The sequence below is a fragment of the Myxocyprinus asiaticus genome, chromosome 46 (assembly GCF_019703515.2).
Source record: "Myxocyprinus asiaticus isolate MX2 ecotype Aquarium Trade chromosome 46, UBuf_Myxa_2, whole genome shotgun sequence".
Classification (NCBI taxonomy): Eukaryota; Metazoa; Chordata; class Actinopteri; order Cypriniformes; family Catostomidae; genus Myxocyprinus; species Myxocyprinus asiaticus.
In genome coordinates, this window is record NC_059389.1 from 31,967,003 (window position 1) to 31,979,884 (window position 12,882).

General features: G+C 39.3%; 1 protein-coding gene across 5 annotated transcripts in view; it reads left to right on the plus strand.

The window, feature by feature from the left end:
* zgc:113516 (uncharacterized protein LOC541449 homolog) overlaps window positions 1–12,882 on the plus strand; it is a 243,835-nt gene that overhangs the window by 92,394 nt on the left and 138,559 nt on the right. For all 5 annotated transcript variants that reach the window (XR_007896303.1, XR_007896304.1, XM_051689629.1 and 2 more), the window contains exon 3: window positions 586–729. Coding sequence is in view for 3 of the 5 variants with exons in the window: in XM_051689629.1 (XP_051545589.1) it covers window positions 586–729 (144 nt within the window). In the remaining 2 variants the exon portion in view is untranslated. The remainder of the gene's footprint in view (window positions 1–585; window positions 730–12,882) is intronic.

Below are 12,882 nucleotides of genomic sequence, written 5' to 3' on the forward strand. Positions count from 1 at the left end.
ACGAAACACAGCAATTGTGACCATCTGAAGTTGAGAGGTAACGACCGCAACCAGGAATAACACACAATCGGAAAGGCATCTTTAAAAAGATGCATCTTTAAAAAGATGTTCCGTGTGTGCTGCTCTTTTAGAGAAATATACTCTTTCAGGAAAATATACTCTCTTTTTTCTGCCGAAGCGCCCAGGGGCATTTTCTGCAGTGCACCAGGGAGAAGCCGCTGAAATACACCGTCAGATCCAGCAGAGGTGAATGAACAGTCGTGAGAATTCAGCTCAGTGAGCATGACCGTTCGGCTCCGAAGAGAAAATCTGAATGAGTGATTGCATACCAGCTCGTTTTATACCCGTATGTCTGGGGGAGTGGCATGCAAATACCACTCGCCAATTTTCACTGGCCTTTTATCAAAGACCAGAGGTGTCTCGGGCTCCCAAGAGTGACCCCTAGTGTCACTACATCGACACAACGTCGAGTGAGTGACAGACAGGGAACTTGGTTACCTGGTCAAATTTTTCTGTTCTTATACTGAACAATGATCGCTACACTCCTGGAAATAATAAATATTTTGCCTTTTTCATTGACTGCAGGTTGATTGCAACAGAAATGGGGAAAGTCCATTCAATTAAGTCTGGAGAAGTTGGAAACACTTCACCCCAAACACCAGTTTTGTGGTCAAGGTTGTCCCAGTTCCTGAACCTGGTGGAGAGTTCTGACAGCCATGTCAGTCAAAGGTATGACAGACTCACTTACTTTCAAACTGTAAAACTCATATGTGAGATAAAACTTATGAGATTGTTAAATGTTTTTTCATGGTTTTATTATGGTTTATGGTCTATTATGGTTTGTTACAATGCATTTATATACATTTTTAAACATTTTAAAGAACATCATGGCTAGGGCTGTTGCGGTGGCAATTTTTACCACCACAGTGTTTAAGGGCCAACCAGTGAACGGTGTTGTACGATGGATGGACGGCAGGGGGAGGGGGTGTACACATATTGTGTGTTTATTGTGGATCAAACTTTAAAAAGTGTGTCATTAAATATTAAATAGAAATGAAATCCTTTGTAAAATATCACATAATATAAAATACCATAATAGAAGCTAAAAAAATAGCATTGGTTTTAAAATGTCTGTCTGTTATTTCACAAATAGCCAATCTTATACGTTGGTGACAAACGACTAAACATATTCCAGAATGTAAAAATCTGTAAATATAGCTAAACTCAAACATTCAACACAATGAAATATCAGTAAACAGCTGGAAAATAATTAAATGGTTAAGTCATACCTTGGCTGAAAGTTTTTTTATCAGATGTTTTAAAAATTTTCAACAGGAAAAAAGAAACATTGTGCAGTTTTGAGAGGACCTAACTGCGGTTATGATGTTTTCAGCCGCATGGAATACACGTTCAGAAGAAGAGTTTATCTCGTCAACAAAATTACTGACACAAATGTATAAATTGTGCGTATTTACACAGACAATGCAGTGAATGCACAGCTGAACTTGAAGAAGCTGAGTGGTAGATGTGTGACTCGTGGTGTAAATAGGCCGTTGCTGTAACAATGCGCTTAAAGTTTCTAAAAATGGAAAATGAATACGTCTGTTGCAGGAAGAATCAACAACACAATAACTAAGGATCTAATGCTGCACTATACTTATTATACGCTATTATTTCATGATTTTTTTTCTTTTCTCAAAGTTTTGTAAGCTTGTAATGCCTTTACATACACATCACCGCCGGTGGCAGTCCACTTCAAAACCGGTGAAGGCGATGGGGCGTTTGTCACTGTGATCCTAGCATCTCTAATCATGATGTTAGAATGATTTAATTACTCACAATTCCAGTGGTGCAGGCAAAGGTGCTGCTTTCTGTTTGTTTGTGGTAATGTTGTCATTGTTATCGTATGGACCCCCCTAGGATACGAGAATCACTAATCTGTGCACATGATTTTATAATCTGTATTCTCAGTTTATGTGATGTACTCTCAAACAGTATAGGTAAACTGTTCATTCATTTTAACAATTCTGCATTTGAACAGTAACCACAATTTTGCAGTCCGTACTTACAATCTTGCAAACTGTACCCACGGAATCTCAAGTGATCCCCAAGTCACTTAAAACAGAGGTATATATTAAGTAATGGTAAAAAAAAAAAAAGAAAAATAAACAGCAAATTATTAGTCAGTTGTAAAACTTAATTTAGACTGTTCACTTAACAACTTATCTAACTTAAATGGAGAGTTTTGTGCTTCTGTGATGGTGACCAGTGTTAGATATTGTTTTTGTGTTGTGCAAAACAGACATCCACACAGTAGTGCACTTGAACTCACAGCATACATTTACTGTTCTCTTCCACTCCTCCTCACAACACACTGCCCACTCCGCTGTCTTACATACAGATGCGGCCATTGAAGGGAAACTGATTTTGTGATTTCATGCAGTATGATGCCACAGGGCAGTCATGTTTCATTATTTTAAACAAGTGCAATCACTAATGGTTTAAAAGCCTATTCACACCAACCCTTACAACAAATTTGCCACTCATTATTTTCACATCCAAATGAGCTTGTGATTCGCCACAAATGTTTGCCAGAAGTTTGCAGCTCTTCACCGGTAGTGGTGAACTTGCAGCAAACCTTTGACAACAATGAACAATTTACCGCCTACACGTGAAGTCTGCATGTGAAAATAAAATTTGCCATGCATTCTCAATTTTTGTAAGAGAAATTCTTGACAAATTTGCAAGTAGATCTGCCAACAAAAGATCTATTCACACAGAGACTGAAATTAATAAAATGAAAAACATTTCACACCTGTATATTTATTCTGTTGCATGGATCTTGAAACATTCAGCTGTCAGTGCATGAGATCAATACAATTAATGCAATTATTTACCTAATTAGGCATAACTGTTTCATTATGCTCTTTCCATGAGGAATATGGACTCTTAATCTGTGAGATGAGAAAAGAATGCTGTTGCATTCCGCTTTATATTTATGAATTTATTTTGCTACAGTATATTCCAACAAACTACCGAACCCAGCTTCTCTTTTTTAATGCCTGGATAATATAACACAACGTACAGTGATATAAATACACATGAAATAATGTACATTAAGTAAAAAAGGTACATAATATAATGCATAACATTAAAAATAATATAAAAGAAGAAATAGCCTCATGGTTTTTTCTTTATTTAATGATTGCATATTTGTATTGATTCAGTGTTTCTTGTGCATGGTGAGAAAAAGAGCACTGTAACAGGCATAATTTGTGTTTTGTTTGTTCTTGCAAAAAACAAAATAGCAGTGAGGTTCAGCCATTCGTTTTTCTATTATCATAGTAAAGAACTGCATTGTAAAGTGTGTTTTTATGTGATATTTTATTTTAAAAAAAAAGCTTAGCTTAAATGAATTGAATGAACCTCACTGCTATTTTTAATGCCTGGATAATATAACAGACACAGACCTACACATTTTAAATAATGTACATAAAGGCAAAACACCAGGTACATTATTTAATACAAGGTATCAGCACATTACATACAAATTCTAAAAAAGAAAGAATGTGTTTACACCTTCTATATTATTTATTTACTGCATATTTACATTGAGCTTTTGTGCAAGAGATGAGTAAAAAGCACAGCACCTGTGTTTGCCAGTTGATTAGTGCCAACAATGCCCTGTATTGTGCAGACGCAGTTACTCTGGAAAAATTACAAAAAGCTCCCATCTCATTGGTCAGTCAGTTTACATCGCAAGTCTGAAGAAGAAAAAAATCAGACTGCTCTCCGTAAAAAGTGTTGGAGTGTGGAGTGTTGAGATCTTTTGAGAATTTGGTTCATCATTTTGGGATTCCCAGATCTCAGTTTTATAGGTATTTACAGCTGTGCCACCTGCTCTGTATTGTTTTTGGGAGTAGCACACACCCCCCTAAAGCAGCAGATACTTTGGGAGAGGTTATTACTGCTATTGGAAAAGATCATGAGGCATCCGTGTATTTCTCCCTGCTAATTCAGAGTTTGGGGGACTTTAACTTCTATCAAGAGATTATGGGAGAAAGATTTGAACTTGGTATTGGAGGAAGGAGTGTGGACTAGGATTCTAAAAAATGTCAAGTCTGCATCTAGAGATGCAAGGGTTCGCCTTATGCAGTTTAAGATTTTACACAGATTATATGGCTTGGTCTTAAAGACACACCCACCTACTGGCGATGCCATTCAAAAGTTGGAGACACAACCCATGTCTTTTGGGGGTGTGTTCTCACTCCACTGGTCTTCTCCCTGTACACGAATGACTGCATTGCAAAAGACCCCACTGTCAAGCTCCTGAAGTTTGCAGAGGACACCACGGTCATCAGCCTCATCTGCAATGGTGACGAGTCTGCATACAGACGGGAGGTTGATCAGCTGGCTGTCTGGCTGACTCCCCCATAGTGCAATAATGTAAATACATTTCTCATGTACATATGTAAATTCACATATTTAATTCAATAATTGTACATACCCCTACTTTGCACATACATTACCACTTGCACATGTACATATGCCATTCTGTTATATGTCCTATTATTTGTATGTCTATTTATACTCCTACCTTGTTTTATATTCTGTCTTACTGTAATGATCTGTATGCACTTGTTTCTCCTATCACCAAAAACAATCCTTGTTTACATGAGAACACTTGGCAATAAAGGGCATTCTGATTCTGATACCTGACGACAGCTATTTCAAAAAGTGGTGGTGAAAAAGTTGGCAAAGGCAAAAAGTGGTAGGGACATGTCCCACCCATAAATGACACCTTTGCTAATATTAACGAAATAGATGACACAACTAAATGCAAAGCATTTAGTTTTTTTGTTTTTCCCTTCAAAGAGAAATATTAAGCCACATTAAGCATTTTCCTTGTGGACTTCTAGAAAGGAAAAGGCTTATTGTAAGAAATATAGTCTTTCTCCTTGAATTATGGCATCATAATATAAGTCCTTAATATACAGAATTATACTGATGATCACAGAGACCAACAATAAAAATATTATAATTTGAAATTGAAACTGAATGGGATGTTTATTACCTGCTAAATAAACCACCTTGAATATGTTACCAAAAAAAGAGACAATTTTCCTTTGTGTATATATTTTTCTGTGTGATAAATAGATAAATTATTATAAATGATCAAAATTAGAGCAGTCGGAATTAACACGTAAATTTTTTTTTTTTATCGCAATTAATGCATTTACCATTAATACAGCATAAACCAGCATAAACACTTGTTGGGAGGGTGGAACCTCTGTAATGCGTCCGCCCGGAGTCATTACAGTGACGGACACACCACAACAGTGCTTCCCTGTCAGTGATAATATGATGGAAAAAAGAGCTCTTAGCAGTATTATTTGATGTACAAAACAAGCCTAAATGGGACTTGTGATAGAAATCAAGTATTTTCAACGCATTTGAATTAGCACTGAAGCACGCCAATTCTTAACTATCACTCCGCTTTTCCTGTGGAGTTTAAAGCGGCGCTGGATGCTGGTGTTGATGCTCTGACGTGAATCATGAACGCAGCTTCATGATTGCTGTAGGAAAGTGGGTAGTCACAGTCTACCAGCAGATTAATATTGCGAAGGATGAGAGTTTAAGAGATTTAATGCCCATTGAAATTAATAATGAACCTATGGGGACTAAAGCCATCTTACACAGCAAAGGTGGCACAGAAGATTTATCTGAAATGGCAAATAGGTGTATTTTCACAGAGCAGGAATAAATGCATTTACACAGCAGTTGCAAATACATAAATAATGTTATGAGATGAATATTTTTAATGTAAAATTATGAATATAGAAATATTAAATTAATGACATTTTGAATGAATACTCATAGGTTGAGAATTTATTTATAATTTCATAATTTCATTCATTTAATATTTCTATATTCATAATTTTACATTTAAAATATTTTAAATAACCTCTGGGGACTAATTATTTTAGTCAACCTCCCAATTAGACTTTAGGAAATGTTTAATATTACTTGAATAGGTGATATTTTAGTGATCATTATACAGTGGAAGGCTTTGTTTGGAAAATGTTTATGAAGAATTATATTGTTACATATTGTTTTGTTTTCTTTTGTTTTCTTACCTAAGATGAAATTATATGCATTTTGACAGGAAAATAAGTATATACGTTGTCAAATTTTAACATTTCCAAAATCTGTGATTAATCGTGATTAACTGCAAAAAATATGTGATTCATTGCGATTAAAAAATGTAATCGACTGACAGCCCTAATAAAAATATAACTTAACTTGTGTAAATATTTGTATGAACATAAAAAGTTTCAACAACTAAGACATAAACTGAACAAATTTCACAGACATGTGACTAACAGAAATGGAATAATGTGTCCCTGAACAAAGGGGGGGGGGGGGGTTCTTCCTGTGAGATGTTACCCCACTCTTCCACTAAGGCACTTGCAAGTTCCCAGACATTTCTGGGAGGAATGGCCCTAGCCCTCACCCTCCGATCCAACAGGTCCCAGACGTGCTCAATGGGACTGAGATCTGGGCTCTTCACTGGCCATGGCAGAACACTGACATTCCTGTCTTGCAGGAAATCATGCACAGAACGAGCAGTATGGCTGGTGGCATGGTCATGCTGGAGGGTAATGTCAGGATGAGCCTGCAGGAAGGGTACCACATGAGGGAGGAGGATGTCTTCCCTGTAATTCACAGCATTGAGATTGCCTGCAATGACAACAAGCTCAGTCAGATGATGCTGTGACACACCGCCCCAGACCATGATGGACCCTCCATCTCCAAATCAATCCCGCTCCAGAGTACAGGCCTCGGTGTAACGCTCATTCCTTCGACAATAAATGCAAGTCTGACCATCACCCCTGGTGAGACAAAACCGTGACTTGTCAGTGAAGAGCACTTTTTGTCAGTCCTGCGAAGGTGGGTTTGTGCCAAATAGATGACGTTGTTGCCGGTGATGTCTGGTAAGCACCTGCCTTACTCAGTCCAGCCTCTCTCAGCCTATTTCGGACAGTCTGAGCACTGATGGAGGGATTGTGTGTTCCTGGTGTAACTCGGGCAGTTGTTGTTGCCATCCTGTACCTGTCCCGCAGGTGTGATATTCGGATGTACCGATCCTGTGCAGGTGTTGTTACACGTGGTTTGCCACTGCGAGGACGATCAGCTGTCCTTCCTGTCTCCCTGTAGCACTGTCTTAGGCATCTCACAGTATGGACATTGCAATTTATTGCCCTGGCCACATCTGCAGTCCTCATGCCTCCATGCAGCATGAAAAAGGCACTTTCACACAGATGAGCAGGGACCCTGGGCATCTTTCTATTGGTGTTTTTCAGAGTCAGTAGAAAGGTCTCTTTAGTGTCCTAAGTTTTTATAACTGTGACCTTAATTGCCTACCGTCTGTAAGCTGTTAGTGTCTTAACGACCGTTCCACAGGTACATGTTCATTAATTGTTTATGGTTAATTGAACAAGCGTGGAAAACTTTGTTTAAACCTTTTACAATAAAGATCTGTAAAGTTATTTGGATTTTTACAAAATTATCTTTAAAATACAGTGTCCTGAAAAAGGGACATTTCTTTTTTTGCTATAAAATGCATCCCATCTCACGTCTGCAGTGAAGACAGGCTCTTTCCTTTAATAAACAAACATAAAATATATGAAAGGTTTCGAAGAGACACGTGTGAAACTTGTTTAAACACATAAAAGTCTAAGGCACATAATGCCAATCATTAGAAGACACCAGCCGTGGCACCACAAACTGGCTTAATAAATTAAATAAAAACCTTCCTATGCTGGAAATAGCATTTGTTTTGAATGATTTAACTTACTTTTCAGTCATCTATGTGAATAAATGTGTATATGTGTATATTCTAGATAAACTTTTAGCCAAATTGTGTAGATTTTTATGATCGCACTGTAGTTCCCTATCTGTCACTCACTCTAGGTTGTGTCGATGTAGTGACACTAGGGGTCACACTTGGGAGCCCGAGACACCTCTGGTCTTTGATAAAAGGCCAATGAAAATTGGCGAGTGGTATTTGCATGCCACTCCCCCAGACATACGGGTATAAAAGGAGCTGGTATGCAACCACTCATTCAGATTTTCTCTTCGGAGCCGAACGGTCATGCTCATTGAGCTGAATTTCTACTGTTCATTCTCCTCTGCTGGATCTGTTGGCACATTTCAGCGGCTTCTCCCTCCTCTGCACTGGTGCACTGCAGAGAACGCCCCTGGGTGCTTCGGCAGAAAAAAAGAGAGTATATTTTCTGAAATAGTTTAATTCTCTAAAAGAGTATATTTCTCTAAAAGAGCGGCACACACGGAATGTCTTTTTAAAGACGAGTCTTTTTAAAGATGCCTTTCCGATTGTGTGTTATTCCTGGTTGTGGTCTTTATCTCTCAACTTCGGATGGTCATGATTGCTGTCTTTCGTGTCTGGACGCGACCCACATGGAGGCAGCGTTCATGGATGGTTCATGTTCTCACTGCAAGAACATGACCATGGCAACGTTGCGGTCACAGCTTGCTTTCGTAAGAAAGTAGAATGAACTTTCGTAAAAAAACAAGCCACCCCAGCAGTTCCCCGCCTCGGTCCTTCTACCTACGGGTATGAGGCCAGTGCGGCCAGCACTGGGGGCAATTTGGGGACCCCAATGGGATCGCCTCCACGGGTTACGAGGACAGGTCTCTTCCTCCTCCGTCCCAGGCTGTTCCGGGGGTGGTCACAAGGAGCCAGGTAAGTGCTTCGATGTCCCTAGATTCAGCACGGCCACAACGAGCTCCTCGAGCTCTGCCCCGCCGCGAGGCCCCACCTGGTATGTCCAACGACATTGTCCCCTTGGTCCCCCTTGTGCGGAACTTTGATGCGTGGCTTGCGCTTTCCAATCCTTTGCGATGGCTGGTCCGTCATCTTACTCAGCTACGCGATTCAGTTCGCCAGGCGCCTGCCCAGGTTCAGCGGTATCCACTTCACCATGGTGAAGGACGAAAACGCAGCTACCTTGCGCGTGGAGATTGCTACCCTCCTATGGAAGGGTGCAATAGAACCTGTCCCTCCGGCCGAGATGAAGAAGGGGTTTTACTGCCCCTACTTCATTGTACCGAAAAAAGGTGGTGGGTTGTGGCCAATCTTGGACCTGCAAGTACTGAACCGGGCTTTACACAGACTCCCGTTCAAGATGATGACGCAAAAATGCATTCTGGTGAGCGTCCAGCATAAAGCTTGGTTCACGGCGGTAGACCTGAAGGACGCGAACTTCCACGTTTCAATCCTGCCTCGACACAGACCCTTCCTGCGGTTTGCATTCGAGGGTCAGGCGTATCAGTACAAGGTCCTCCCTTTCGGCCTGTCCCTGTCTCCTCGCGTCTTCACGAAGGTCGCAGAGGCAGCCCTTGCCCCGTTAAGGGAAGTGGGCATTCACATTCTCAACTATCTCGACAAGTGGCTAATCCTAGCTCACTCTCGGGATATGTTGTGCGCACACAGGGACTTGGTGCTCTCGCACCTCAGCTGACTAGGGCTTCGGGTCAACTGGGAAAAGAGCAAGCTCCTCCCGGTTCAGAGCATCTCTTTCCTTGGTTTGGATTTGCACTCAGTCTCTTTGACAGTGTGCCTCACGAACGAGCGCGCCCAGTCGGTGCTGGCCTGTCTGAAGGTGTTCAAACAGAAAACAGCGGTTCCACTGAAAATTTTTCAGAGGCTTCTGGGGCATATGGTATCCTCAGCGGTAGCCACCCCGCTCAGGTTGATGCATATGAGACCGCTTCAGCACTGGCTTCAGACTCGAGTCCCGAGATGGGCACATTGCGTGGTCATCACGCTGGTCTGTCACCATCTTTTCAGCCCTTGGACTGATCTGTCATTTCTACGGGCAGGTGTTCCCCTAGAACTGGTCTCCAGGCGCGTCGTGGTCACTACGGATGGCTCCAAAACAGGCTTGGGTGCTGTTTGCAACGGGCACGCAGCCGTCGGCTTGTGGACGGGCCCACGACTGCATTGGCACATCAACTGCCTCGAGTTGTTGGCAATTCTGCTCACCCTGCGGAGGTTTTGGCCATTGATTCAGGGCAAGCACGTGTTAGTTCAGACAGACAACACGGCAACGGCAGCATATGTCAACTGCCAAGGCTGTCTGTGCTCTCGTTGTATGTCACAACTCGCCCGTCATCTCCTCCTCTGGAGTCAGCAGCACTTCAAGTCGCAATGTGACGTATTTTTCCACTTAAATATCCCCCCACTCTTTGGGCGAGGTGTGGTCTCCGCGGTGTTCCCCTTGGGAGGGGAAAAGAGGCCACAACTGGGTTAGCCTGTCTCTATCTTTTGGGTAGTCGACTTGTCCCCAAAGGGCCATTCGACACTCATAACTATGTTGGGGGAGGTTACGTGTCAGCCTGATTCTCTTAGAAAATGGACATTTAGTATGTTGGTGAACACAGGGGTAATACACCTATACAATAAATTGGATATGGACATTTAGTATGTTGGTTGGCACAGGGGTAATAGACCAATACAATAAATAAAAAAAGGACAATAAGTATGTTGGTGGATTTAGGATTAATAAACCTATACAATAAATTAAAAATGGACATTTAGTATGTTGGTGGACGTAGTGTTAATACACCTATGCAATTAATTGGAAATGGACCATTAGTATGTTGGTAGACTTAGGATTAATACATCAATACAATAAATTGGAAATTGACATTTAGTATGTTGGTGGACTTAAGGGTAAAAGACCAATATATTAAATTGGAAATGGACATTTAGTATGTTGGTGGATTTAGGGTAAATACACCTAAACAATAAATTTGAAATGGACATTGATTATGTTGGTGGACGTAGGGTTAATACACCAATGCAATAAATTGGAAATGGACATTTAGTACGTTGGTGGAATAGTGTTAATACACCTATACAATAAATTGGAAAATGACATTTAATATGTTGGTGGACTTAAGGGTAATAGACCAATGCAATAAATTAAAAATGGACATTTAGTATGTTGGTGGACTAGGGTTAATACACCTATACAATAAATTGGATATGGACATTTAGTATGTTGGTGGACGAAGGGTTAATACACCAATTCAATATATTGAAAATGGACATTTAGTATGTTGGTGAACACAGGGGTAATACACCAATACAATAAATTGGAAATGGACATTTAGTATGTTGGTGGATATGGGATTAATACACCTAAACAATAAATTAAAAATGGACATTTCGTATGTTGGTGGACTTAAGTGTAATAGACCAATACAATAAATTGAAAATGGACATTTAGTATGTTGATGGACTAGGGTTAATACACCTATATAATAAATTGGAAATGGACATTTAGTATGTTGGTGGACGTAGGGTTAATAAACCTATGCAATAAATTGGAAATTTACATTTAGTGTGTTGGTGGACATAAGGGTAATAGACCAATACAATGAATAGAAAATGGACATTTAGTATGTTGGTGGACTAGGGATAATACACCTATACAATAAATTAGAAATGGACATTTAGTATGTTGGTGGATGTAGGGTTAATACACCTATGCAATAAATTGGAAATGGACATTTAGTATGTTGGTGGACGTAGGGTTAATACACCTATGCAATAAATTTTAAATGGACATTTAGTATGTTGGTCGACGTAGGGTTAATACACCTATACAATTAATTGGAAATGGACATTTAGTATGTTGTTAGACTTAGGGTTTATACACCAGTACAATAAATTGAAAATGGACATTTAGTACATTGGTGGACACAGGGGTAATACATCTATACAATAAATTGGAAATGGACATTGAGTATGTTCTTTGACACAGGGGTAATGGACCAATACAATAAATTGAAAATGGACATTTAGTATGTTGGTGGACTTATGGGTAATAGACCAATATAATAAATTGGAAATGGACATTTAGTATTTTGTTGGACTTAGGGTTAATACACCTATACAATAAATTGGAAATGGACATTTAGTATGTTGTTGGACTTATGGTTAATACACCAATAATATAAATTGTAAATGGACATTTAGTATGTTGGTGGACACAAGGGTAATAGACCAATACAATAAATTGCAAATGGACATTTAGTACGTTGTTTGACACAAGGGTAATATACCAATACAATAAATTGTAAAAGGACATTTAGTATGTTGGTGGACTTAGGGTTAATACACCAAAAATATAAATTAAAAATGGACATTTAGTATATTGGTGGACACAGGGGTAATACACCTATACAAAAAATAGAAAATGGACATTTAATACGTTGGTTGACACAGGGGTAATAGACCAATACAATAAATTGATAATGGACATTTAGTATGTTGGTGGACTAGGGTTAATACACATATACAATAAATTGGAAATGGACATTTAGTTTGTTGGTGGACGTAGGGTTAATACACCAATGCAATAAATTGGAAATGGACATTTAGTGTGTTGGTGGACTTAAGGGTAATAGACCGATACAATAAATTGGAAATGGACATTTAGTATGTTGGTGGAAACAGGGGTAATACACCTATACAATAAATTGGAAATTGACATTTAATATGTTGGTGGACTTAAGGGTAATAGACCAATACCATAAATAAAAAATGGACATTTAGTATGTTGGTGGATGTAGGGTTAATACACCAATTCAATATATTGAAAATTGACATTTAGTATGTTGGGGAACACAGGGGTAATACACCTATACAATAAATTGGAAATACACATTGAGTATGTTGGTTGACACAGGGGTAATAGACCAATACAATAAATAAAAAATGGACATTTAGTTTGTTGGTGGACGTAGGGAAAATACACCTAAACAATAAATTAAAAATGGACATTTAGT